General features: G+C 39.7%; 1 protein-coding gene across 6 annotated transcripts in view; it reads left to right on the top strand.

The window, feature by feature from the left end:
- The first annotated feature begins 3,725 nt into the window (after nt 1-3,725).
- The window catches only part of SH3D19 (SH3 domain containing 19), a 177,476-nt gene continuing 153,755 nt past the window's right edge, over nt 3,726-27,446 (top strand). For 2 of the 6 annotated variants that reach the window (XM_037830803.1, XM_037830802.1), the window contains exon 1: nt 3,726-4,139. In XM_037830803.1, the coding sequence (XP_037686731.1) occupies nt 4,028-4,139 (112 nt within the window). In that variant the 5' untranslated portion in view covers nt 3,726-4,027. The remainder of the gene's footprint in view (nt 4,140-27,446) is intronic. The other 4 variants (XM_037830808.1, XM_037830804.1, XM_037830805.1 and 1 more) reach the window with 3 other exon arrangements.

Here is a 27,446-nt window from a genome sequence, read left to right as displayed (position 1 = left end):
AAAAGAAACCCTATGCTCATTAACAGTCCCTCCCTAATCCCCTCTGCCCCTGACAACCAATAATTTACTTTCTGACTAGAAGTAGAATTGCTGGGTCATATGGTAACTTTAACCTTTTGAGGAACTACTAAACTGTTTTCCAAAGTGGCTGCACCATTTCACATTGTCACCAGGAGTGAATGAAGGTTCCAAATTTTCCACATCCTCAGCAACACTTGTTTTTGTCAATCTTTGTTATTTCAGCCATCCTAGTAGGTCTGAAGTGGTATCTCATTATTCTGGTTTGCTAATACTGCCCCTGATGCAAAATACCAGAAATGGATCGGCTTTTATAAAGGGAGTTTATTTGGTTACAAAGTTACAGCCTTAAGGCCATATGTGTCCAAGATAAGGCGTCAACAACAGAGTACCTTCACTGAAGGATGGCCAATGGCGTCTGGAACACCTCTGTTGTCTGGGAAGGCACGTGGCTGACGTCTTATTCCTTTGCTTCCAGGTTGTGTTTCAAAATGGCTTTCTCCAAAATGTCTGCAGCTTCTCGGTCAGCTCCTGTGCATCCTTTAAAGAGTCCCTCTTGGCTGTAGCAAGCTTGCTCCTTCTGTCTGAGCTTTTATAGAGCTCCAGTGAACTAATCAAGGCACACGCTGAATGGGCGGAGCCACACCTCCAAGGAAATTATCCAATCAGAGTTATTACCCATAGTTGTGTGGGTTGCATCTCCATGGAAACACTCAATCAAAGAATTACAATCTAATCAACACTAATAAGCCTGCTCACACAAGATTGCATCAAAGATAATGGCATTTTGGGGCACATAATGCATTCAAACTTGCACACTGATTGTGGTTTTGATTTTTACTTCCCTGATGGCTAATGATGTGGAATACTTTTTCATGTGCTTATTGGTCATTTGTATATCTTTGGGAATGTCCATTTTTAAATTGGGTTAGTTGTCTTTTTTAAAAAGTAATATTTTGTTTTTCAGAGCAGTTTTAGGTTTACAGAAAAATTGTGCAGAAAGTAGAATTTCTTCCATTATTAACATCTTACATTAGTGTGGTAAATTTGTTCCAATTGATGAACCAATATTGTTACATTATTATTAACTAAAGTTCATAGTTTACATTAGGGCTCATCCTTTGTGTTGTATAGTTCTATGGATTTTGACAAATGCATAATGCCATGTATCCACCATTAGAGTATCACAGAATAATTTAACTGCCCTAAAAATGACCCGTGTTCCACCTATTCATCCCTTCCCACCTCCTCCTGAACCACTGGCAACCACCGATCTTTTTACTCTCTCTAGTTTTGCCTTTTCCAGAATGTCATTTGTTGGAATCATACATATATAGCATTTTTAGACTGGCTTCTTTCCCTTAGCAATACGCATTTAAGGTTCCTTCCTCTGTGTCTTTTCGTGATTTGAAAGTTCACTTCTTTTTATAACTGAATAATACACCCATTGTAGGATGTACGACAGCTTGTTTATCCATTCACCTATTGAAGGACATCTTGGTTTGCTTCCAATTTTTGACAATTATGAATAAAGTTGCTATGAACATTCTTTTGCAGGTTTTTGTGTGGCCGTAAGTTTTCAACTCATTTGGGTAAATCTCTAGGCGCAGGATGCCTGGGTCATGTGGTTAGCCTATGTTTAGCTTTGTAAGAAACTGCCAGACTGTCTTCCAATGTGGCTGTGCCATGTTGCATTTTCACCAGCACTTTAATTCTTTTTATAGTTGAGTTAAATTCTTTGTATATTCTGAATACAAGTCCCTTATCAGATCTATGATGTGCAAATATTTCTTTACATACTGTAGATTGTCTTTTCACTTTTTTGATGGTGTATTTTGAAGCATGAGAGTTTTTTATTTTGGTGAGATCCAATTTATTTATTTCTGTCACTATGTTTTTGGTGTCACATTTAAGAAAGCATTGCTTTAACAAGGTCAAAAGGATTTACTCCTATGTTTTCTTCCAAGAGTTTTATATTTTAAGCTCTTACATGTAGGTCTGTGACCATTTTGAATTACTTTTTGTATGTGGTGTGAGGGAGAGGTCCAAATTCATTCTTTTGCATTTGGATATCCAGTTGTCCCAGCCCTACTTGTTGAAAAGACTCTTCTTTTCTCATTGAATTGTCTTGGCATCCTTGTCTAAGGTTATATCTTTATTATAGAACTTGTCTTGTTTGGGAATAAACTGGATAGATCTTTCTGCCCAGTACTAAAGTTGGAGGACAGGGAACACAATTTGTTTACTTAAAATGAGAAAACCTAAGTGAAATGCACCTATCACAGGGCCTGATAGTAAATATTTCTTTTCCTTCTTTTGAATCTCCCCACAACACTTAATGTAGTAGTTGGCAAACAACAGTTAGAAATGTTTGCTGAATTTGTGCTAGGCTTGAGTATGCATGCACCTGAAAGAAGGTGTGGGCTCCCAAAGCTCTGATTGAATGGGACTTCCAGAACAACTTTCAGCCTTTTCCAAACTAAGAATCTGAGTAACAGTAGAGACTGGCCCCAACAGCTGGGTGAAGTTACACTGTTGTCAAGGTAGGGGCCTCCAAATGATTCCTCAACCATGAAGGTAAATGATATATATATGGTTTCACTTTAATCCAATCAAACACTTAAAAAAACAATAAAGGTTTTTTTCTTGCTGGTTTAATTTCAAGTTCTTCGGATGTCCACTTATTTAACTGCTTATGCAGTAATAAAGTTTTAACTTGTGGATTTGACCTCAATTCCATGAATCAATTGACGATCTTATTAGCTTAAAAGCTGACCGATTTTCTAAGGCAGAAACAATCAAGATTGAAAGGCAAAAAACTGCAGTCAGGTATGGCAGGCAATTCTATTTTTAGTGACCCTTTCCTCTCTTTCTCTTTTACAGGCTGAACATCAACAGCTGTCACAATTTCTTAGAAATAGATTAAGAGGTTGAAGATAAAGGCCTCTTCATCCCTCACAGTTGTCTCCTGTGGTTTCATGTCCAGGCAACGTTCCTGCCTGCTGCTTGGGTATCTTTTTGTGAGATTTCAGAATCTGCCCGTCTCTGTGTATAAGTGTGTATGTGCGAGTACTGAACCTTAGACGTATATTAAATAGACACACATAACTTTCGTTACGCATTTCTTTCCAGCTTTTAGAAACTTTTACACGGGTAGGTCCCATGGGGTTTCTGACTCCAAAACTATTACTTCCTTCATTTTCGTCAAATTGCCTCTCTATAAAATAATCAGGTATGGGGCTCCTTAAATACATTTTTCCCCCTGTCCTTCAAGGGATTGTGGCCATTTCCTAATCCTTAATTAGCTGGAGTTCAGCGAGGCTCGGTGTTAAGGAGCGAAAAGAGAGAGAATGAAAAAAATATGCAATGCAAAGGCTCGAACAAACTCCAAGCTAAGTTGGTTCCGAAGTTCAGCGGCTCCCAACCGTCCTGTCCCATCTCAAGTCCGGCTTGGGACAGGTTCCTCCCCCTCCTTTTGTTTAAGTGTCAAGCAAATGGGTTTCCTGTTGACACTGGAATATTGTGAAAGCGCAGGAAGAGTCCAGGTCCCCTCCTCTTTCTCCCCTTCCTGCCCCGTTTATTTTGTACACATTTGTTTTGGTCCCGCGTGTGTGCCTGTGGGGCGGCCTTAGGCCCATAACCCCTCCCCAAGGAGGCGAGGCCGGGCCAGAGCCCGCCCGATCCCGGGCTGGAACTCTGCAGGACGGGGAAGGAAAAGAGGAAGAGGGAAGGGAGTGGGAAAGAGAAAGCAAGGCGAGAAAGAGGCCGCCGGTGCGCCGCGAGGAGGCGGAGAAACCGGCTCGGCCCCGGCCTGGCCGCTCTCCCGCGGATTGCAGGTGGAGCCCGCAGAGGTGGCCGTTTCCGCGGCCGCCGCCGCCGCCACTGCCTCTCCTGGGGCGCTTTCCCGGCCCCGAGGGCTTCGGCGTAGGGCGCCAGGTGCTTGCGGCTAGGGGCGCCGGGGCTCGTGGCTCGCCCGCCGTCCCCCTGGCTGCGCCTCCGCGCGAAGCCCATGGCTGAAGGCCGGCGGCGAGAGGACGAAGGGGAAGAGCTGCGCGAGCGCCGAGAGCTCGGGGGCCCGCGCCGCGCTCGAGGCCGTGCTCTCTCCGGCCACTCGGCCGCAGGTGAGGAGTATGGGGCGCGCAAGCCGGGACAGGGGGACCGCGGTGCGGGGGCATCCAGGGCTGTGCGTTCCGGGGCGGAGCAGGGCCTGCGCGAGACCGCGGCGGCTCCTTCACCCGCCCGCAGGGACCGGCACCTTTAACTCTCCGAGGCGGGGTGGTGTGGGGGGTGGTGAGAGTGGCCTTTCCATCCTCATCCTCACTGTCGGCCCTAGGCTGAGGAAATTCAAACCGGTCTCTAACCTGCTAGTGGCCCTGGAGCCGGTACTACAAATTCTCCGTGCAAGCTAAATCTAGGAGCTGCTGGTTTAGAATTTGTGAGCCGGGTGATTTACTTATCTCTGTGTGAGTCATAGGATGATGACTGGGTCTGGCCCTCTCGGTGACCCCTCCCGATAGGTTTACCTGTGCCACCGCAACCAGGTCAAACCACGTGCTAGTAACTGAGTCAAGTCTGCTATCGTGTCCCATGAACTTCGGACTTGTGACCTTTACCCCGTCTCCTTCTCCCTCCCCCCGCCGAGCCTCATCACATTTCTGGAGGACTTTAGAGTTATTTTGTGAGTCCCCCAGTAGTAAAAAGACCAAACTATAAAACACAAAAGGCAACTCATTGTAGATTGAAAATCATTTCTGGGCCTATAATTATTTTTATAATCTTGATTTTTTGTTTGTTTTTTATGCACAAAAGCTACACAGATCAAATAGTGTGGTGCATAAGTGGAAGAGTTGAGTAAGTGTAGCTCGTTACCCCTTCCCACTTCCCGGGGCGGTTTTTCAATCGAACATAATGGAGAGGAAATTCTTTGCCCTTTGGTTCCAACTGGATACGCCAAATTAACAGAAAACAAAAGGGAAGAACACACCAAGGGGTTGACAACAAATGAGGGTGAAGGAAGTGAAAAAGATTCAGATGAGAAAAATTCATTAAGAGCCTTTTTACAAGGTAGAATATAGTGAACATTCCATCAAGCCACGGAGAAACTCCTTTGTGAGATTTTGCTTAATTGATCAGAGAAAGTTGCAAAAGAAGATAGTGGGTCTGTGGGGAAAAACGGAGCGTAGAAAATGGTTTGAAAGGAAAGATCTTGAGCAGGACATGAAGAAATAGTCAATTTGATACCTTGGTAGAGTCTTGGAACTTTAAAAATAATTTCCTATGCCCATTACTAGGACTTTCCATCAGAAAATTACCCACAACAACGGTTTTGAAAATGATGGTTTTGTTCGATGTAAACCCAGACCTAATGAAAACAGCTAGTTGTTGCTGGATATGAGTAAATATTTCTTCCAAAAACACAATGAAAAAGCTTTGCAAAGATATACTTCTATTGAATTATTGATTTAAACAGTGTAGACTACCTTGGAGTCCTATTACCTTTAGCAAAAAGGACTTTACTGTGAAGAGCTAAGAGCTACATTGGAGTTCAAACTAGGTATGATCCAGATGTGTGTTTATCATTTACTTGCAATCACGTATTTATTACAAGGCTGGCAGAAATGGCATTTTGTAACTTGTTTTCACCAGTTCCTTAGTTTTCCAAGGCCAGCAGAGGCTTTTCTAGGTTCTGTGATAATTTTTTGCTGAGACATGACATTATGTACTTTTTGCACCCAGAAATTGGTGCTTGCAGTTTCTCACTTAATGTGCTCATTAAGAGGTGAGGAACATATTATGTAATGGGTAGAGGACTAAACTTGCAATTTTTGGTTTTATTTCTTTGGGGATAAATTATTTAATAGTTTACATTTCTTTAGATGCTGTGCTCTGCTTTCCTCTCACTAGTTAACATGTCGTTCAGACACCATCGCATGCATTCCTTACCAAGCTTGGACATTTGTTTAGTTATGTCTGTGCTAGATTTTCCTCCTTCTCCAAGTGAGAGAGTATGAACTGACTGAGAGGATTATGAACTTTCAGGGAGTATGAACTCCTCCTCTCCCTACTAAGTTTAGGTGTCATTGTGGAAGCACATTTATTTATTTTTGAAATGTACAAAGAGAAGAGTGCATAAAACTTATAAAGTAAAAACTCTTGTAACTACTACCCAAGTAAAGAAATAGAATATTATCAGTCCCATAGAAGCAGTTCTGTGCCTCCCAATTGTAGCTCCCTCCCTCCCCTAGAGGTAACCACTTTTTTTACTTTTGCTATTGTTTTTCCTTTTTTCCTTGCTTTTCTCTCTGATTTTACCATATACATATGCATCCCTATACAATGTTATTTAGCTTTACCTGTTCAGAAATGGAATTATCCTATATGTATTTTTTTGTGCTGTGCTTTTTCCCCTCAATTTGTAAGATTAATCCATATTGCTACATGTAGCTGTAGTTTATTAGAACAAATATACCACATTTTTTGCATATTTTTAAAATTGATTTGTGGAATTTCTTTATTTACACAGAAATCTCACCTTTTGTTGGTTATATGTGTTGCAAATATCTTCTTCCACTCCAGTAGATTTTGTTTTAATATTAAAAGATTTAATTTTTAACTTTTATCTTTTAAAATTTTATCTTGGTAATATATACAATACAGAATTTCCCATTTTAACAACTTTCATGTTTACAATTAAGTAATATTAATTTTGCCAGCAATATTGTATTACCATCAACACCATCTATTATAAAAGTTTTTTTATTGCCCCAAACAGAAACTCCATTCCCATTAAGCCCCCACCCCTCCTAATCTATAATCTATTTTCTGTCTCTATGAATTTGCCTATTCTAGATATTTCATATAAGTGGAATCATACAATATTTGTCCTTTTGTATCTGACTTTTCCACTCAACATGATGTCTTTAGGGGTCATCAGTGTAGTAGCATGTAGCAGAACTTCATTCCTTTGTATGGCTGAATAATATTCCATTGTATGTATACCACATTTTGTTTACCCATTCATCCATTAATGGACACTTGAGTTGCTTCCACCTTTTGACTATTGTGAATAATGCTGTTTTGAACATTGATGTACAAATATCTGTTTGAGTCTCTGCTTTCACTTCTTTTGGGTACATACCTAGAAGTGGGATTGCTGGGTGACATGGTAGTTCTATGTTTAACTTTTTGAGCAACCACGAAACTGTTTTCCACAGTGGCTATCCCATTTTGCATTCCCACCAACAATGTATCAATGTTCATCAAGATATTTCCCTATGTTTTTCTAAGTTTTAGCTCTTATATTTAGGTCTTTGATCCATTTTGAGTTAATATTTGTATATGGTGTGAGGTAAGGGTCTGCCTTCATTCTTTTGCATATGGATATCCAGTTTTCCCAGCACCATTTGTTGAAGAGACTGTTCTTTCCCCATTGAGTAGACTTGACCTCTGTGTCACAAATCATTTGATCGTATATGTATGGGTTTATTTCTGTGCTCTCAATTCTATTCTGTTGTTCTTTATGCCTGCCCTTGTGCCAGTACCACACTGTTCTGATTATTTTAGCTTTGTAATAAGTTTTGAAATAAGGAGGTGTGAGTCTTCCAACTTGATTCTTTTTAAGATGGTTTTGGCTACTTGAGGTCCCTTGTCCTTCAATATGAATTTGATGATTAACTCTTCCATTTCTGTGAAGAAGGCTGTTGGAATTTTGGTTGGTATTGTGTTAAAAATGTAAATTGCTTTAGGTAGTTGTGCCGGTTTGGATGTATTATGTCCCCCAAAATGCCATGTTCTTTGATACAGTCTTGTGGGGTCAGACATATTAGTGTTGATTAGGTTAGAATCCTTTGGTTGTTTCCATAGGGATATAACTCAATCAATGTGACTGAAACATTTGATTAGATAATTTCCATGGAGATATGGACCCCACCTATTCAGGGTGGCTCTTGATTTAATTGCTGGAGCCCTATAAAAAGCTCACAAACAGAAGGACCTCAGAGCAACTAAGAGTGACATTTTGGAGAGGAGCAGTTGCAGCCAACAGAGACATTTTGAAGACTGTCATTGAAAGTAGACTTCTGCTACTCCAGAGTTTGCCTGGGAAAACTAAGAGAATACCCCCAGATGCCTAGAGAGAAACGTCCTGGGAGAAAGCCATTTTGAAACATAACCTGGGAACAAAGGAAGAAGATGCCAACTATGTGCCTTCTGAACGCCATTGGCCTTCCTTCGGTGAAGGTATACGGAAATTGATGCCTTAATTTGGACATTTTTATGGCCTTCAGACTGTAAATTTGTAGCCAAATAAACCCCCTTTATAAAAGCCAATCCATTTCTGGAATGTTGCATAATAACAGCATTAGCAAACCAGAACAGTAGTATTGACATTTTAATTATATTGAGCCTTCCAGTCAATGAGCATGGAATATCTTTCCATTTATTTAGATCTTTAATTTCTGTCATTAATGATTTGTAGTTTTCTGTGTACATGTCCTTTACATCCTTGGTTAAATTTATTCCTAGATTGTTTTAGTTACTATTATAAATGAAATTATTTTCTTTATTTCCTTTTCGCATTGTTCACTGCTGGTATACAGAAACACTACTGATTTTTGTGTATTGATCTTGTACCCCACCAGTTTGCTGAATTCATTTATTAGCTGTAGTAGCTTTCTTATAGATTATTTGGGATTTTCTAAATATAGGATCATGTCATCTTACATTTGGCATTTCTTAAGCCATAAAAATTATTTTAACTTGGCTTGATAATAATGTTTAGCCTTTCTTCATCATCATAAATGAAAAGCTCAATCTTGTGATATAAGCACTTATGTTCAAAACACTTTTAACAAATCAGGAGTAAGTTGATCTTACAACTGGCTTTTAATAGGCAAGATGCTTTCCTTCATTCTCTTTTATTTTTCCCCTACACTATTCACCCAGTGCTTCCATAACTTCAGTGGTATATTCTATTCTGGGGGCAACATACTCATTTTGTTTTCCCTAACCATTTCAGCTTTGCATTCTGTGGTACTTAGAAACTAATCCTCTGAACACTGGGGTTCTAATCTTGTCTCTCTGAATTAGCTTTTAGCCTCTCGCCATCTATATCATCTTTCTAGTTTTTGCATTATTAAATGAAGGGATGAGGCCTACAACTTTACATCTTATGATTGTAGTTGATGAGAGGAAAAATAAAATCTGACTTGTTTTACACATTTTGCCAGGGTTCTAAGTTAGATCTTGGGTGAGGGTGAGGAGTGTTTCTGGGTTCCCTGTGTGTGCTCCATTGCCAAGGGAGAAGCCAGAGGTGCCAGGCTCAAGATATTCTTCCCCGGGAGAGGGAAGTTATATTACCATAAGTTAGCTCCTTTTCAAGATGTTCCATTTCATCAATAGCGAGCATGAGTTGTGTTCTAGGGGAAGCTATGGTACTGAACATTTGTATGAGGGAAATGTCATCAGACCAGTGCAAGCTGAAAATAAATGTCTAGTAGCTTCAGAGCGTAGAGCAGGGATAAGATTGAGGAGGAAGAGAGGAGAGTTGTCTGGGCCCAGGGCGGGAGGAGGAGGCTGTGGAGGAGGCCCAGCCCCCATGTTTAGAAGAAGCTGGTGCATCAGTTCCTCCTCTCATGAGCTCTGTAAGCTTGTCCTTGGGGTGGGTGCATGAGAGAGTGGTGGTAGACCATTCTTTTCCTTTTTAATAAGCTTTATTTTTTAGAACAGTTTTAGATTTACAGAAAAATAGAGCACATAGTACAGTGAATTCCCATATATCCCTCCTTTGTTATGTTTAATGAACTAATGTTGATATGTTATTATTGACTAAAGTAGCTAGTTTATTCAGATTTCCTTAGTTTTTACCTAATGTCCTTTTTTTTTTTTTTTGTCCCAGGATCCCTTGCAGGATATCATAGTACGTTGTCATCATGTCCTCGTAGGCTCCTCTTGGCTGTGACGGTTTTGCAGACTTTCCTTGTTTTTGATGATCTTGACAATTTTGAGGAGTACTGATGAGATATTTTATAGGATGCCCCTCTATTGGGATTTGTCTGATGTTTTTCTCATGACTAGACTGGGATGATGAGGTTTGGGGAGGAAGATCATATCACATGATGTCAAAGGTACATATTCTCAGCAGGGCTTAATATTGATTTGACATTGATCACCTGGCTGAGGTAGTTACTCTTTTCCCCCCATTCCTTACAGTACTCTTTGGAAGGTAGTCTCTATGCACAGCCTACACCTAAGGAATGGGGGAGTTATGTTTCATCTCCTTGAAGGTAGAGTATCTATATAAATTACTTGGAATTCTTCTTCATGGGAGGGACCATCCTTTTTTACTCCCTCCTTAGTTTCTTTAGTCTCTTCAAAGCTCTATGTTGGGATTTCCAACAGGCCCTGCCTTTTTGGGGAGTGTAAGCTCAATTCCTCCACCGTAATTCTATCCAAAATATCTGATAGGTGCAGATGTCTGACACAAAATTTCATTTTACAATTAGAAAGGAAAGGCATAAATACATAGGCCTGATTGAGATGACCTACTGACTGAAATTCATTCACAGTAGAGTACTCTGTCAACAGGTACAAATGACTAAATTCAAGAAAATCAGAGTAGGAGAGGAATTAAGAGCACTACACTGGGATAATCACATAATAAGAAAATTGTTGTGGCTGGTGCCAGTTAGTCTTCTACTTGTTTTACTTGTATTTTTCTCATTTAGGCCTCACACCAATTCTATGTCATAGGTGTGACTATTTCCTTCATTTTGCAGATGAGGAGACTGAAGCCTAGAGAGGTAAATAATTAATCATGGTCACACAGCTAGTGAGTGATGGAATGAGGACCCTGTGGCAGACTCCTAGTTGCCTACCCAATATTCTTTCTCTCCTTCATCCTTAGTAAATGGAATTACTATATTACTGGTTGTAGCCAGGTGCCCACTTATTAAACTATTTCTCCTAATCTGCTGATGAGATTCAAATGAAAGTTGTTAAGTGGGGTTTCCTAGAAAGTTACTTATAGGGAACTGACTGAACTCCACAGACTACCCCATTTTATCACCTTCTTTTTCCCTTCTACCAGGAAAAAGGATGTGATGGCTGGATTGCTAGCAGCCATTTTGGACCATGAGGCAACCTTGAGGATGGATGCTGTGCACTGAGAATGGTGGAGCAGAAAAATAGGTGGAACCTCAGTCCCTGATGATAATAGAGTAATCATAGGAGCTTTTGATTGCCTGCCTCCTCTCTCCTTTACATGAGAAAAAATAAGCTCTGTCTTGTTTAAGCCACTGTTATCTTGGGCCTCTGACTAGAAGCTGAATGCAATTCCAAGATAATGTAAATTCTAACTTGATCTAATTGTTTCCAAAACCCCTTCCTTTCCCACCAACCTATAATGCATTTTGTTAACATGGGATTACCTAGGATACCTAGATTCTTGTTGCTATTTTGTACTGTATTATAGTGTGACCTTGTACAAATCACTTAGCTTTTTTGAGTCTCTCCTTCCTCCTATTCCTTCAACTGGGTGCTATTCATTCTGTAACCACTGCACTGGTTCATTATGGGGAAGGTGCTTGTAAACGAAGTTCCCATATATGATGTATAGTTCTTGAAGAGGGTCATGGTCATCCTTGGACAGGTTTAAAGTTACCAAAGAGGAAACCAAAGAAGCTGAAAACAGGTTATACAGATTTTCTCATTTTGCATAGTGCTAGCCCTGAATACTTCTCAGGGTATAAATAAATAAAAACTGTGGAGGGAGCTAATATGAACAGGTTAACACTTGCATTACCGATAAGTCCTCAAATGTATGCCAGGGCTGCTGCTTGGAATTCAGTGTCGTTTATTTTCAGTATGGCTGCCTTCAGTGTACTGGAGCTTTGTTTCCAGAAGATAGCTAAATGCTTTTTTTTTCTGAGAGCTGGCCAAGAACAAGGGACAAGAAGAAAGTGTTTACATCTGTGGAAAATTAGTTTTTCAAGCACTAAATATCACCATGTCCCAGCAGTGCTGTGAAGCCAGTACGGAGGTGTTCATGTAACACTTGAAGATCCCCATGTAAATCATCCGTTCTTGTCTTGCCACCACATGGTTGTTTCTTCATTCCCTCCCAAGGATTCCAACTCAATACACAATCACAAGCTCTGTGGAGACAACTGGAGCTATCTGGAGATCCTTTGCCAGGTAGATTTGTATGACTCAGTAGAGGTGTAACTTCTTCCAGAGGAGGGTGTGGTCCATATAAGTGGAATTCATTTGGAATTAGGAGTGGTATTGTAAGTTTTAAAATGTGGAGTTGTGTATTTGAGTATTACTCCTAATTAGATGTTAATAATGTGAAATGCTTAGTATCATAAACGACATTTCATTTTATCGCCTATCCTGTTGTATTCCTTTTTCTTCTTCCTAGAAATTTTCTTGAGGTATTCTACTTTGTAACGTGGTATGGTATGTCCCACATTTCTGTAGCAATGAGATTCCTTAACAGTACTTTTTAAACAGATCACCTGAGGATCTTGTTAAAAAGCAGATTCTGATTTAGGAGGAGTGCCGTGGGGCCCGAGACTCTGCATTTCTGACAAGCTCCAGGTCATGCAGATGCTGCTGGTCCAGGAGCCACACTTGGAGTACTGAGGTCCTCAGTATCTTTACCTTTAGCCCAGGGTTCTCAACTCTGGCTAGACATCAGAGTCAACTGTTAAGCTTTATAAAAGACCTGTGCTCATGACCCCACACTCAGATTTCCTGGTTAATTATGTCTGAAATAGTTGTTGAGGAGGTGGGTTTTTGAATTTTTTTGTGAAGTGAGAATCCCTGAGTTAGTATCCTGTTACAAAATATGTTGTATTTTGTTTGAGTGTTTTCAGTGTGATTTCTTGTAAGTGGAACTATTTTTCCATCTGCAGTAGTTCATGTTGTGATGACTTTTAGTCAAACAGAATAAACAAATGGAATCAACAGTGCATTTTGTACATGGATTTTATTCAATCCCTCTAATAACCTTATAACCTAAGAAGGCTCCATGTCAAGAATGGTGTGGTGAGCAGCCATTGAAGTAATTGGAAAGCACTGTATGTGTTAGTTATGTTCTTTTAGATTGCAAGAAATAGAGGCCTGTTCTGCTAACCTCAGCTGATGGAAGCTTATTGTTAGCATACGTGGGTAAGCTGGAAAATACAGGAAGTAGTCTCGGAAATCATTTGGAAATGAGAGTAGCTCTGGGAAACCAGAGTATTAGGGGATCCAGTGCCACTATTCTTTTATTCTTTGCCTAGCTTTCTTACTCTTGCAGTAGGTTAAAAACAAAAAGTACCAACTTTTTAACATATCTGAATAAAATGTTTTATTTATCATTCATTTATTTAGTGCTTAATATGTGCCAGGAACTCATGTAATTCTGACAGCCCTGGGTTTGCAGGTTCTTTTATTATCCTTTTCTTCCTTTAGAATTAAAAAAAAAATTTTATTAATAGAAAACTTCAGACATACCCAAAAATAGAATGACTGTCATAATGAACACATGTACCCATCACCAGGTTCATTAATTATTGACTCTTGTTTCATCTTGTACCCCCACTTACTTCTTTTTAAAAAAATTTTAAGCAATTTTACATAGTACATTTTATAGTTACAGCATATAAGGAGCCAATCCTCTTGTTACTTTTCGTAGGACAATATAGACGATCAAATAAGATATGCCTCTCCTGTTCCTGAACTCTTCTGGAATGCTGTGGTTGAATTTTTTTTCTTTTTCCCAAGAAAACCTTGCATGGGTTGCTTGTTTTTCTGTTTCAGGCCACAGACAACTCCAAACACCTTGTTACTTTTAAAAACATAATTTCCAAGAAATATCTTGCCAGAGGAACTCTGTATTCCTCTTGATTGTTAAAAGAGTGGCCAGAGTGGCACACAGCTTTACTGCACTGTATGAATCAGTCATTACAAAAATAACATATGGTTAACATTAAGGGGAGTGAAATTGAGGAGGGCATGTGGTGTATCATTTTATATACTTCTTTATTATTTGAGTTTCTTCCAGTAAGTATTACTTTTGACATTAAAAGAAAAGAAAATAAATTTAAAATAACATAATTGCCTGCTGGCCTGCTGTATTTGTTACTTATATTATGGGATTTTTAAAAAAATCTATGTTTTCCTATAAGGTGAGCTACCATAATGACCATAGCAAATATCATCTTGTTGGTAAAAGAAATGATGGATAAACTGAGGAAATTATAGTAGGAAGGAGATATACGTTTATGTTTCCTCTGAAAATCATTTTTCAAAACACTGGCTGATTTATCATTTGTTCACCTGCTAGGTCTTCTGACTTCCACTAGTTTTTTGAAAGCCATAATCACTTAAAAACAAGTCCTCATTTATAACAACTTGAAAGCAGCTTAACACAATCAAAACCTACCCTTTTGCATTCCCTGCCTTTTTTGCTTTTTACCTGTATTTCATATCTATCCTGTGACCCAACAGAACCTATTCTGGAGGACTAGATTCAGGAGACCTGGATTCTAATGCTTACCTGCCACTTATCAGCTGATGACTTTGAGGAAGGCCTCAGATTCCTCATCAACAATATGAAGGATTTAGACTAGGGGGTCAGTAGACTACAGACCTGTGGGCCACGTTTGCACCTCTTTTTGCAAATAAAGCTTATTGGAACATAGCCGCGCCCCTTCCTTTATGTATTGTCTATGGGTGCTTTTGTACTACATCAGCACAGTTGAGTAGTTGCAGTAGAGACCAAGTAACCCACAAAGCTTAAGATGTTTTCTATTTGGTCCTTTACAGAAATGTTTGCTGATTTCTGACTATCAAGTTTGCTTTCAGTTTCAGAAAATTTTGTTCTAATTTTGAGATGCTCTGGCCAACTGTTTTTTTTTTGTTTGTTTGTTTGTTTGTTTTTTGCTTGCTTGTTTTGTTTTTTAAATCAGGTTGATTCTTAGCAAATCACCAGAAAACTTGGACTTGAAGAGGAGAAACACATAAATCACACACTGTTGCTTGTTAGACACCTGCGTTGGGCAACTTTGGTTGTTATGCTGTGGTCACAACCCTTACTGATTAGTGTTTTATAACAGTTATATTCAGCTGGTAAGCTATAGCTCACCGTCACCTGTCATTTTGGGATTCTGGCTGAAGGAGCAGTCCCTCTCTGGGGTAAAAAGCAATGGACAAACTGTGCCAGCTTTTAAAACATCTGATCCTATATGGAATATATCACTTTTGCTCACATTTCATTGGCCCAAGTAAGTCCCTTGGCTAACCTGATGTCAGTGGCACAGGCAAGCATAATCCTTCTGTAGGTAGACCCTGCAAGTCGCCTGGCACCTCCAGAGGGTGGATCATCTCTCTCTAGGCAGGGCAGTGAATCATTGGGAGCAACACCTCCTTAAAAGTTGGCTAGTTTGAGCAGACTGAAACTAACGGCAAAAAGTTTTGTAATCGTTTGTGTGTTTTATTTCTTTATGAACACTTTGCAACTATGATAAGTAACTAGAAATTGGCCTATTGAGCTTTTGGAATATATTTTAGTTCTCTTAACTTTCTTATTTAATAAATACTCAATATAAGAATGTAATGTATTTGTTTGGAGTCCCCTTTTGCAGACTTTTGATGTCTTTAAGCTTTTTACCCCTAGTCTGTTTGCCCTCCAAGGTTCCATATCTCATGGCATGGCACCACTCAAGTTGTCCAAGCCAGAAACCTAGGTGAGGCTCCTGACTTCTTCCTCACCATGATTACTTATATCTAATCAGGAAATCACCAGATTCTATTGAATCCATCTCCTTTGCAGCTCTGTTCTCTTCTCTCCATCCTTGTTGCCACCATCTTGATCTAGGTTATCATCTCTCAGCCTTTGCAAATAGCCTCATAGCTGGTCTTTTTGCCTCCCAACTTGATTCTCTCAAATCCATTCTCGATACAATAATAAAAGTGATTTTTCTAAAATGCAAACTGATCATGTCATTCCTCTGTGTTAAAGAACTTTTGAGTGACTTTGTACATTTGTATCCTCCCTTTAAAGGTCAAACTTAACATGGTCTTGTACCTTTTCCCATTTATTTTTCTGGTTATTCCTAGTTCTGTTCTGTTATGCTAAGCTTACTCTCATAGCTGTAAATATAACTGTTCTTTTAGAATTTTTTTCTAGAGCATATTTCATGAACTCACAGTATTTGGAAGATATTTGTCACTTGTTGAGACTTTAAACACTTGATATAAAGCTATTGTGCAATGCTAACTATATGCAGTATAAGGCAGATTGCTCCTATCCTGATGCTCAGTGATTGGAAGGGCTTGGGTAAGCCAGAGGGTAGCCCCTGGCTCTCAAGAAAGCTAGGTTGACATTGGTTTTGTTTTACTTTCGCTGTGACCTCATTTTAGAAGTTTAAAATGTGCCCATTTTGAAACTAGTCATTTGTTGGGCCTCTTTAAATGGGTTAACATGTTTTTTCTGACCCAACTCAGCAGTCTCTGGACCAAAAAAAAAAAAAATTGTGAAACACATTTCTTTTTGAGTACTGTTTCCTAGAGGTCTTTCATGTTAGCCTTCTGTTTCAAAATAGAAATAGCTCCATTGAACTCATGGGGAATAGGAGATATTTCCTAAAAATCCAAATATTTGCCTTTGAAGATGCTCCAGTGATCTTAATTTTTAAGGCCAAATGTTTTCATTATTTAAAATTCATTGACACAGAGTCAAGGTCTGATCAACCATGATGGCAGCACTAGACCCTCCAGGGTACTGTTCCCCCACAGAATCTTTGAACAACTAGAAAAAACTGGCGGAGCTGTCTTCCTCAAAGCTCTGGAAAACAGTTAAAGGGTTGCAGTAACTGGGAGAGGGCTGAATCAAGAAAATGCAGCTTTAAAAATGATAGAAGAATCTCCTGGAGCCCTTGCTAGCCCCTCCCCACCCCTTCCCCAGTGTAGTATGGAGCTAGCCTGGGTCCCATTGTGGGTCCCTGGGCCTGTTCCAGAGGGAGCACAGTAATCCCCATGTGCTTAGTGAAGAAACTCATCTCTGGCTTACCCTCTGAGAACTTGCCCTGCAGGCAGAAAGAGCTTGCAAACAGCTAAGGCAGTATAAAAAACAATTAAATGGGACTGGCCTGGGACAAAGGATTACCTGCTTTAAGAAACACAGTGGAGAACCCAGGAGGGGGCAAAGTGTATTTCATATGGAGTAGAAAGGACAGTTGCATTCCTGTAAGGATGGGAATTCCAAAGGACACAAACAAGCATAAGCCCAGTACAAGAAGCACGCTCAGAAAAGATGGAAAGGACCTTGGACTTCACTTTTGCCTTGGGTTGATCTTCTTGATAGGAAGGCTAAACTCTGAAGGTGAGCACCAGCCAAAACAGAGCCAACTGGCAAAGACTGTGAAAGGTGTTTTGTTTTTGTTTTTTTTTTTTTTGCATTTGTTTGTTTTTGTTAGCTCCTGACCCTCAAATTTCTGTCATATCACTAGCTGGATGCAGATTTAAGGAACAGAGAGTTCAGTGACTAAATCAAAGCGTTAACAGTGTAAAATATTAAAATGTATAGTGTGCAGCAAAAGATTAAAAACAAAGAAACAGGAAATGATGTCCCATCCAAAGGAACAAGATAAAAATCCAGAAACTATCGAAGAAAACCAGACTTCGGACATACAGGACAAAGAAAAACAAATGATCTTCAATATGTTCAAGGAGATATTGGAAAATGTAGAGAAAGACCTATAGGATATCAGGAAAACAATGAATGAACAACATGAGAATCTCAATAAAGAAATAAAAATTTTTTAAAAATGTAATCAAACATATATACTGGAGTTGAAGACCACAGTAACTGAAATGGAAAATTACTTAGAGGTTTTCAGTAGCAGATTAGAGCTGAAAGAAGAAAGAATAAATGAACTCAAAGACAAGACAATTGAAATTATTCAGTCTGAGGAGGAGAAAGAAAAGAGAATGAAAAAAGTAAACAGTGTAAGAGACCTGTCGGACACCATCAGGCATACCAATATACACATTATGGGTGTTCCAGAAGGAGTAGAAAGAGAGAAGGGGGCAGAAGGAATATTCAGAGAAATTATGCAGAAAAATCCCCAAATTTAAGAATAGACATGAATGTGCACCTTCAAGAACCAATGCCAGATAGAATAAACTCAAACAGAACATGCACAGACACATAGTAGTCGAACTATTGAATGCCAAGGACAAGGAGAGTTCTGGACACTGCAAACCACATACACTGACTCCAGAAAAAATGAAGATCTCAACAGACCAATAACAAGTAAAGAAATTGAATCAGGAGGCAAAAACCTCCCAACAGAGAAAAGCCCAGGACCAGATGACTTCACTGGTGAATTTTACAAAACATTCCAAGAAGAGTTTACACCAGTACTGCTCAGATTCTTCCAAATAACTGAAAAGGAGGAGGGAACACTTCCTAACTCATTCTATGAGGCCAACATCATCCTAACACCAAAGTCAGGGAATGATAACGCAGAAAATGAAAAAAAAAAAAAAGAAAGAAAGAAAGAAAGAAAAAGCTTCCAAATTGTAAAGGAGGGAGTAGAATCCTGGAAAATCCACAACAAAGCTATTAGAACTAATAAATTCAGCACCATGGTACAAGATCAACATGCAAAAGTCAGTAGTATTTCTATACACTAGCATTGAGCATTCTGAAGAGTGAATCAAGAAGAAAATTCCATTTACAATAGCAACTAAAAGAATCAAATATTTAGGAATAACATTAACTAAGAAGTAAAGGATTTGTACATGGAAAACTACAAGACATTCCTAAAAGCAATCAAACAAGACCTAAATAAATGGAAGGGCATTCTGTATTCATGGATGGGAGGACTATATGTGGTAATATGTCACTCCTACTCAGAGTGATTTACAGATTCAATGCAGTTCCAATCAAACTTCCAATGGCCTTCTTTGCTGAAATGGAAAAGGCAACCATCAGATTTGTATGGAATGGTAAGGGGCCCCAAATCACCAAAACCCTTTTGAAAAAGAATGAAGTTGGAAGACTCACACTTCTGATTTCAAAACATATTACAAAGCTACAGTAATCAAAACATCATGGTCTTGGCACAAGGACAGATATATAGACGAATGGGATAGAATTGAGAGTTCCAAAATAAACCCTTGCATCTATGGCCAATTGATTTTTTTTTTTTTTTTTAATCATCATTTTATTGAGATATATTCACATACCACGCAGTCATACAAAACAAATTGTACTTTCGATTGTTTACAGTACCATTACATAGTTGTACATTCATCACCTAAATCAATCCCTGACACCTTCATTAGCACACACACAAAAATAACAAGAATAATAATTAGAGTGAAAAAGAGCAATTGAAGTAAAAAAGAACACTGGGTACCTTTGTCTGTTTGTTTGCTTCCCCTACTTTTCTACACATCCATCCATAAACTAGACAAAGTGGAGTTTGGTCCTTATGGCATTCCCAATCCCACTGTCACCCCTCATAAGCTACATTTTTATACAACTGTCTTCGAGATTCATGGGTTCTGGGTTGTAGTTTAATAGTTTCAGGTATCCACCACCAGCTACCCCAATTCTTTAGAACCTAAAAAAGGTTGTCTAAAGTGTGCGTAAGAGTGCCCACCAGAGTGATCTCTCGGCTCGTTTTGGAATCTCTCTGCCACTGAAGCTTATTTCATTTCCTTTCACATCCCCCTTTTGGTCAAGAAGATGTTCTCCATCCCACGATGCCGGGTCTACATTCCTCCCCGGGAGTCATATTCCACGTTGCCAGGGAGATTCACTTCCCTGGGTGTCTGATCCCACGTAGGGGGGAGGGCAGTGATTTCACCTTTCAAGTTGGCTTAGCCAGAGAGAGAGGGCCACATCCGAGCAACAAAGAGGCATTCAGGAGGAGACTCTTAGGCACAAATACAGGGAGGCCTAGCCTCTCCTTTGCAGCAACCGTCTTCCCAAGGGTAAAACTTATGGTAGAGGGCTCAACCCATCAAACCACCAGTCCCCTATGTCTGTGGTCATGTTAGCAACCATGGAGGTGGGGTAGGCGAATACCCCTGCATTCTCCACAGGCTCCTCAAGGGGGCACTACATCTTTTTTTTTTTTTTCCTTGTTTGTCTTTTTTCTTTTTTTTTTTTTTTTTAACTTTCCCTTCTTTTTTAAATCAACTGTATGAAAAAAAAAGTTAAAAAGAAAACAAACATACAATAAAAGAACATTTCAAAGAGACCATAACAAGGGAGTAAGAAAAAGACAACTAACCTAAGATAACTGCTTAACTTCCAACATGTTCCTACTTTACCCCAAGAAAGTTACATAATATAGCAACATTTCAGTGAACTTGTTCCTACTACATCCATCAGAAATTAACAGACCATAGTCATTTCTGGGCATCCCCAGAACGTTAAATAGCTTATCTGTTCTTCTTGGATTATTGTTCCCCCTTCCTTAATTGCTCTCTACTGCTAGTTCCCCTACATTCTACATTATAAACCATTTGTTTTACATTTTTCAAAGTTCACATTAGTGGTAGCATATAATATTTCTCTTTTTGTGCCTGGCTTATTTCGCTCAGCATTATGTCTTCAAGGTTCATCCATGTTGTCATATGTTTCACCAGATCGTTCCTTCTTACTGCCGCGTAGTATTCCATCGTGTGTATATACCACATTTTATTTATCCACTCATCTGTTGAAGGACATTTGGGTTGTTTCCATCTCTTGGCAATTGTGAATAATGCTGCTATGAACATTGGCGTGCAGATATCTGTTCGTGTCACTGCTTTCCGATCTTCCGGGTATATACCGAGAAGTGCAATCGCTGGATCGAATGGTAGCTCTATATCTAGTTTTCTAAGGAACTGCCAGACTGACTTCCAGAGTGGCTGAACCATTATACAGTCCCACCAACAATGAATAAGAGTTCCAATTTCTCCACATCCCCTCCAGCATTTGTAGTTTCCTGTTTGTTTAATGGCAGCCATTCTAACCGGTGTTAGATGGTATCTCATTGTGGTCTTAATTTGCATCTCTCTAATAGCTAGTGAAGCTGAACATTTTTTCATGTGTTTCTTGGCCATTTGTATTTCCTCTTCAGAGAACTGTCTTTTCATATCTTTTGCCCATTTTATAATTGGGCTGTCTGTACTATTGTCATTGAGTTGTAGGATTTCTTTGTATATGCAAGATATCAGTCTTTTGTCAGATACATGGTTTCCAAAAATTTTTTCCCATTGAGTTGGCTGCCTCTTTACCTTTTTGAGAAATTCCTTTGAGGTGCAGAAACTTCTAAGCTTGAGGAGTTCCCATTTATCTATTTTCTCTTTTGTTGCTTGTGCTTTGGGTGTAAAGTCTAGGAAGTGGCCTCCTAATACAAGGTCTTGAAGATGTTTTCCTACATTATCTTCTAGGAGTTTTATGGTACTTTCTTTTATATTGAGATCTTTGGTCCATTTTGAGTTAATTTTTGTGTAGGGGGTGAGGTAGGGGTCCTCTTTCATTCTTTTGGATATGGATATCCAACTCTCCCAGCCCCATTTGTTGAAAAGACCATTATGGCTCAGTTCGGTGACTTTGGGGGCCTTATCAAAGATCAGTCGGCCATAGATCTGAGGGTCTATCTCTGAATTCTCAATTCGATTCCATTGATCTATATGTCTATCTTTGTGCCAGTACCATGCTGTTTTGGCAACTGTGGCTTTATAATAAGCTTCAAAGTCAGGGAGTGTAAGTCCTCCCACTTTGTTTTTCTTTTTTAGAGTGTCTTTAGCAATTCGAGGCATCTTCCCTTTCCAAATAAATTTGATAACTAGCTTTTCCAAGTCTGCAAAGTAGGTTGTTGGAATTTTGATTGGGATTGCATTGAATCTGTAGATGAGTTTGGGTAGAATTGACATCTTAATGACATTTAGCCTTCCTATCCATGAACATGGAATATTTTTCCATCTTTTAAGGTCCCCTTCTATTTCTTTTAGTAGAGTTATGTAGTTTTCTTTGTATAGGTCTTTTCCATCTTTGGTTAAGTTTATTCCTAGGTACTTGATTTTTTTAGTTGCTATTGAAAATGGTATCTTTTTCTTGAGTGTCTCTTCAGTTTGTTCATTTCTAGCATACAGAAACATTACTGACTTATGTGCATTAATCTTGTATCCCGCTACTTTGCTAAATTTGTTTATTAGCTCTAGTAGGTGTATCGTTGATTTCTCAGGGTTTTCTAGATATAAGATCATATCATCTGCAAACAATGACAGTTTTACTTCTTCTTTTCCAATTTGGATGCCTTTTATTTCTTTGTCTTGCCGGATTGCCCTGGCTAGCACTTCCAGCACAATGTTGAATAACAGTGGTGACAGCGGGCATCCTTGTCTTGTTCCTGATCTTAGAGGGAAGGCTTTCAGTCTCTCACCATTGAGTACTATGCTGGCTGTGGGTTTTTCATATATGCTCTTGGCCAATTGATTTTTGACACAGTGCCAAGTCTGCTCAATAGGGAAAGAATAGTCTCTGCAGATAGTGCTGGGAAACTGGATATCCATAAGCACAAGAATGAAGGTGGGCTTCTACCTCAAACCATATACAAAAATTAATTCAAAATGGAGTAAAGACCGAAATAGAAGAACCAAAACTGTATAAAACTCCTAGAAGAAAACATAGGGAAGTGTCTTCAGGACTTTGTGTTGGCAATGCCTTCTTAGACTTTACGCCAAAAGCACGAGCACAAAAGAAATAAATAGATAAATGGGACTTCATTAAAATTAAAAACTTTTTTGCATCAAAGGACTTCATCATGAAAGTAAAAAGACAACCTATTCAATGGGAGAAAATATTTGGAAACCATATATCTGATAATGGTTTACTTTCCAGAATATATAAGGAAATCCTACAACTTAACAACAAAAAGACAAATAACCAAAATTTAAAAATATATAAAAGATTTTAATAGACATTTCTCCAAAGAAGATATGCAGATGGCCAATAAGCACAAACAAAAAAACCTACAAAGTTATTTCGTTGAACCATTTTTGGAATTAAAATCACAAGAATTGTTTAGAGTATGTTTAGAGAGCCCCATACACATCATAGATTCATTTTTTTTTTTTTACAGTTGAAAAGCAGAATATATTTTTGCTCCCAGTTATACAATTATATTAAAATATTGGAACAGGAGTATTTTTTTGTTTTGTTTTGTATTGAACACCTAAGCCAGTTGCTTGTTCTGCAACTTTTCTTTAAATGACATTCATGGATTCTTCAGTTGTAAAAGTCCAATGTGTAACCGAAACCAAGTGAACTATGTACCACCAACTATTCCGGAATTGTACAACATCAATGCCCTCTCCCATCCCTATTCCACAAAAAAAAAAGGAAAGAAAAGTACTTCCCTGACACCCTACAGAGGCTGTTTAACTCCTGGCAAGACATGCAAATCATAGTCGCTAAAAAAAAAAAATACACCCCTGCAAATTTCAAGGCATTTATCCAGCATTCTCGCAGGGTTCAAAGTAAAACCAAAAGATCAAGGGAGGAGTGGGGAAAATGGTGAAATCATTCTGGGTTCCCCGTGATTAGTGTATCACTTTAGTCACAGAACAAGATACAGAGATCTTTTAAGTGGATTTGCCTTTCCAGTGGGTCATTTGTTGCCCAAGTTGATGACAGCAGAAACTTAAGAACCACACTTGTTAAGTCTGTATTAATCACTTGCATTCACTCTTAAAAACAAAAACTAACAACAAAAACAAAAACAAAAACAAAAAAAACTATTCAGTACCGGAGATTAAATAACCTTGTGTAGTCTCTTGAAATAAATTTTGATTCCTTAAGAAGTCTAATTACTTTCAGTTGCCATTTTTTTAAATAACTATATATATTTATATATATATATATTTGTATATATTATCCTGTGATTCTACTTATGGTTCCTCTGCTGCGTTGAAGATCTAGGAGCATAAAAGCCTTGTGTCCCCCATGAACGGTGGCTCTAATGCTGCAGAAAGGTTACGAATAGGCAGTCTGATCCTGCTACCCTTCATTGATCTGGACTGTCCATGGCTTCATTGTAAGTGATTATCCTTTTGGAATCTTGCTTCTGCAAATTCCAGATAGATTCCATTTCCGTTTTCTTCTTCAGCGTTTCCTGGTGTTGCTGGAGGGCGTGTTTCTGCTCATGTTTCAGAGGCCTTGGCTGGGCCTTGGGGCTGCACTTGGCTCCGTGCTGCAAGTACTGGTGAGGCTGCTGGTGATGGTGGTGATGGTGGTGGTTGTGGCTGTGGTTGTAAAAATAATAATGGTGCTGGTGGTGCGGCTGCTGCTGCTGCTGCTGCAGGTGATGGTGCGGATGGTGGTGGCTGTGATGGTGTTGAGGCTGTGGCTGGCCGGGCTTCTCCATTGAAAGCGGCTGGGACTCCCTGGCTGAGGCTGTGGGCTGCTGCACCGTCGGGATCTCAGATTCATTTTTAAAACCCTTTCCTAGATCCCTTTTAATGTGTTTTCAGGTTTTTACTGCCTCATTTTCTAACGATGAGTGCACAAAAATAAAGGGCTGAGGTGTTTAAGAGAAGGGCATTCCCGGCGCAGAGGAAAGCAGAAAGAAGGCCTTCAGGTGGAAGTGGGATGAAGGGATGAGAACTCTGGTCTGGGTAACAAGGGAAAAAACAGACAGGAAATAAAGTAGGAGCCTCAGTGACGAATTAAAAAGGAGATGGTAAGAAACTTGGGCTTGTACTTTTCTCGGGTTACCTTGGTTAATGGGGACATATTGTAAGGACAGTGCAAATGGGGAATAGGAAGACAAGAAGCAGCACACAGCCACTTGGAGCCCACACCTTCTCTCACAGATGTTCAGGATCTAGCAGCCCTCTAGAGCATTTTGCTGGGATCTCCTTTAGCATCCTGGTGTCTGATCCTCTTTTTCTGCTGCTTGTTCCAGCTACCCTCTACCTCCTAGCCCACCCCTACTCCCTTGAGCAGTGGTGTGGGATTCTCTGCATTTGCAGCAGCACTCTTCCGTTCTTCCATCATTCGCCTGCTCTCAGCCCTCCAATTGCTTCTCAATTCACTAAGAATAAAATCTGAAGCCCTGTTGATACCTGTAAGGCCCTGTAGGCCCTGGCCTCTGGCTCCCTCTCTGGTCTCAGTTCCTACCCTTTGCTCCCAGTGTTCCAGCCACGTTGACCTCCTGGCTTTGCCTCACACACACCTAGCATGCTCCCACCTCACACCTTTGTATCTGCTGTTCTACCTGGAGTGCCCTTTTCCCAGGTATTTTCTTGCTTCACTCTTTTATTCAGGCCTCTATCAAATACCTCCTCAGAAAGGCTTCCTGACCATCCTTATCTAAAGAGCGGAGTCTCCTACCCTGTTACTGTTCCCTTGTTTTATTTTTCTTTATCAGGATTTCTCTACCTGGTATTATAATGTACATTTCTTTTTCATTTGGTTATTATCTTTCTCCCCCACTGGACTGTAGACTCCTTGAGGGCAGGCTGTGGTGCCTGGTATATAGGGCTGTATCCTCAGTGGCTGCCACAGAGCCTGGAGCATGGAAGGCACTTAATACTGGTGAATGGATGTTGACGTACTGTGTGACTCACATTCAGACTTCCCCAAAGAAGGCATCTGTTGGGTTGCCCAGTACTGAGTGCATCTGCTGAGTAAGATGCTAGGCCAGCTTCCCCATAGTCCCCAGGACACTTGTCAGAACAGTGAGGTCATACAGTCCTCTTCTCTCTGTATCTTTTTCCTTCTGCTTGGGATGGTCTGGGTTCCTCCAGAAGTTTAAAGTTTCAACTTTCGGTTCATGAGAAAAATTGTGCCACACTGCATGCTGTGGAACAGTCACCTCCTATTCTGAGGGGAAGGGTCTGGAGAAATGATGGGAAGCAGTATTTTGGTTTTTTTGGCCTTCTTTAGTTCCTCTTGTGTGTGTTATCCTGGCTTACATATTTGTGTGCTTTGTCTTCCTATTTGTTCCTCTTTGGTTCTTGACCTTAGTCTGTCCTTTCTCTTCTCTTCTCCTTCGTTGTCCCTCCTTTCTCTCTCTTACTCTTCTCTTTCAGCTGCCCTTTTATTTAGGCCTCTGTCATTCCAGAGCCTGCTTAGCTTGAGTTTCTGCCTCTGAGAAACCTTTCAATTGACCTGCTTTGCATACTTTTCTCTCCTTTTTTCCTTATGGATAGGGAGGTGTGAGGAAGAGAACGGTTTGGAGCTTTTTTCCCTTCATTCATCCAATATTTGAAAATATACTTTGTGCAAGGCATTGTGCCAGGTGCTGGGCTACCAGGTAAACAAAACACATAGGTGCTCGGCTGGGGAGAAAGACATGTCAGTTTGGGTGTTTATTATTCACTCATTCATTCAATTCATTTAGCAAGTATTGACTGAGACTGCTATATTGTGATGGATGAAAAACAAATTCTTCTTACTGTGATGGAACTTGCAGACACACGTTAATTAGACAATTACATAAAGGAATGTTAAATTACAGCAATGTTGAGTCCTATCAAGGAAGGCTCCAGAGCATATATATATTAGGGAGATTTGTTCTGTTATGTAGCACTGAGGATGGATGGCTTCCTTGGAGAAAGGAAGGGTAACTGAGATTTTAAGGCATAGTAAAAATTAACTAGGCAAAGGCAGCAAGGGAGAGGAAATAACACATGTAAAAGTCTGGTGCTGAGAGGGTGCCTGGAGCATTGGTGGAAGAGAAAGGATGGGAAGCAGGGCAGAGTGATGTGGAATGAGGCTGAAGAGGCAGTGTGGGGCCGTGCCGGGCTTTGTAGCCATTTTGAAGGCTTTAGTCCATAACCTGTGAGCAACAGGATACCTTTGAAGTGCTGTAAGCAAGGGAGAAGGGTATCAAAAATATTTTGTTGTTGTTTTTGAAACACTAGTCTGAATGCTGTGGAGAATAAATAGAGTTTGATGGGGGTGTAAGACGTAAGAAAGGACATGGGAATGCCAATTTGGAGACTATCGTGGCAGTCCAGATAAGAGGTGAGGTTGAGGATTAGCAAGGATTTTAAGTTTCCACATCTACCTCACTTCTTAATAAATGTATTTATTTATCCAAAAGGTATTTTTTTAAAAGTTGGTTTACTGTAAAAGACACAGATAAAATAAAACTTAAGTCCATTCAAATGAGACTTTGATGAGTGGAGTTATAGCAGAAAATCTAGAATAAAGGAAATGATGACAATTATGTACAAAAGTTATCTGTGCTCTCCCGGCAACCTAAGCATAGAATGAAATAGGATGGGTCATATGATTGTCTAAAAAAAGGAAATATGCTACTTAAGTTAGGGATATAACCTTTTCCTTGCTGTAAACATTTAAAGGACTTTATTATAGAAGTGACATTAAACAACCTGGATAGGTCCAGATTGATGAGGACTGAGAC

The sequence above is a fragment of the Choloepus didactylus genome, chromosome 3, assembly GCF_015220235.1.
Source record: "Choloepus didactylus isolate mChoDid1 chromosome 3, mChoDid1.pri, whole genome shotgun sequence".
Taxonomy (NCBI): Eukaryota; Metazoa; Chordata; class Mammalia; order Pilosa; family Megalonychidae; genus Choloepus; species Choloepus didactylus.
The sequence above is the reverse complement of the archived record's forward strand: the minus strand, read 5'-3'. Positions and strand labels throughout refer to the sequence as shown.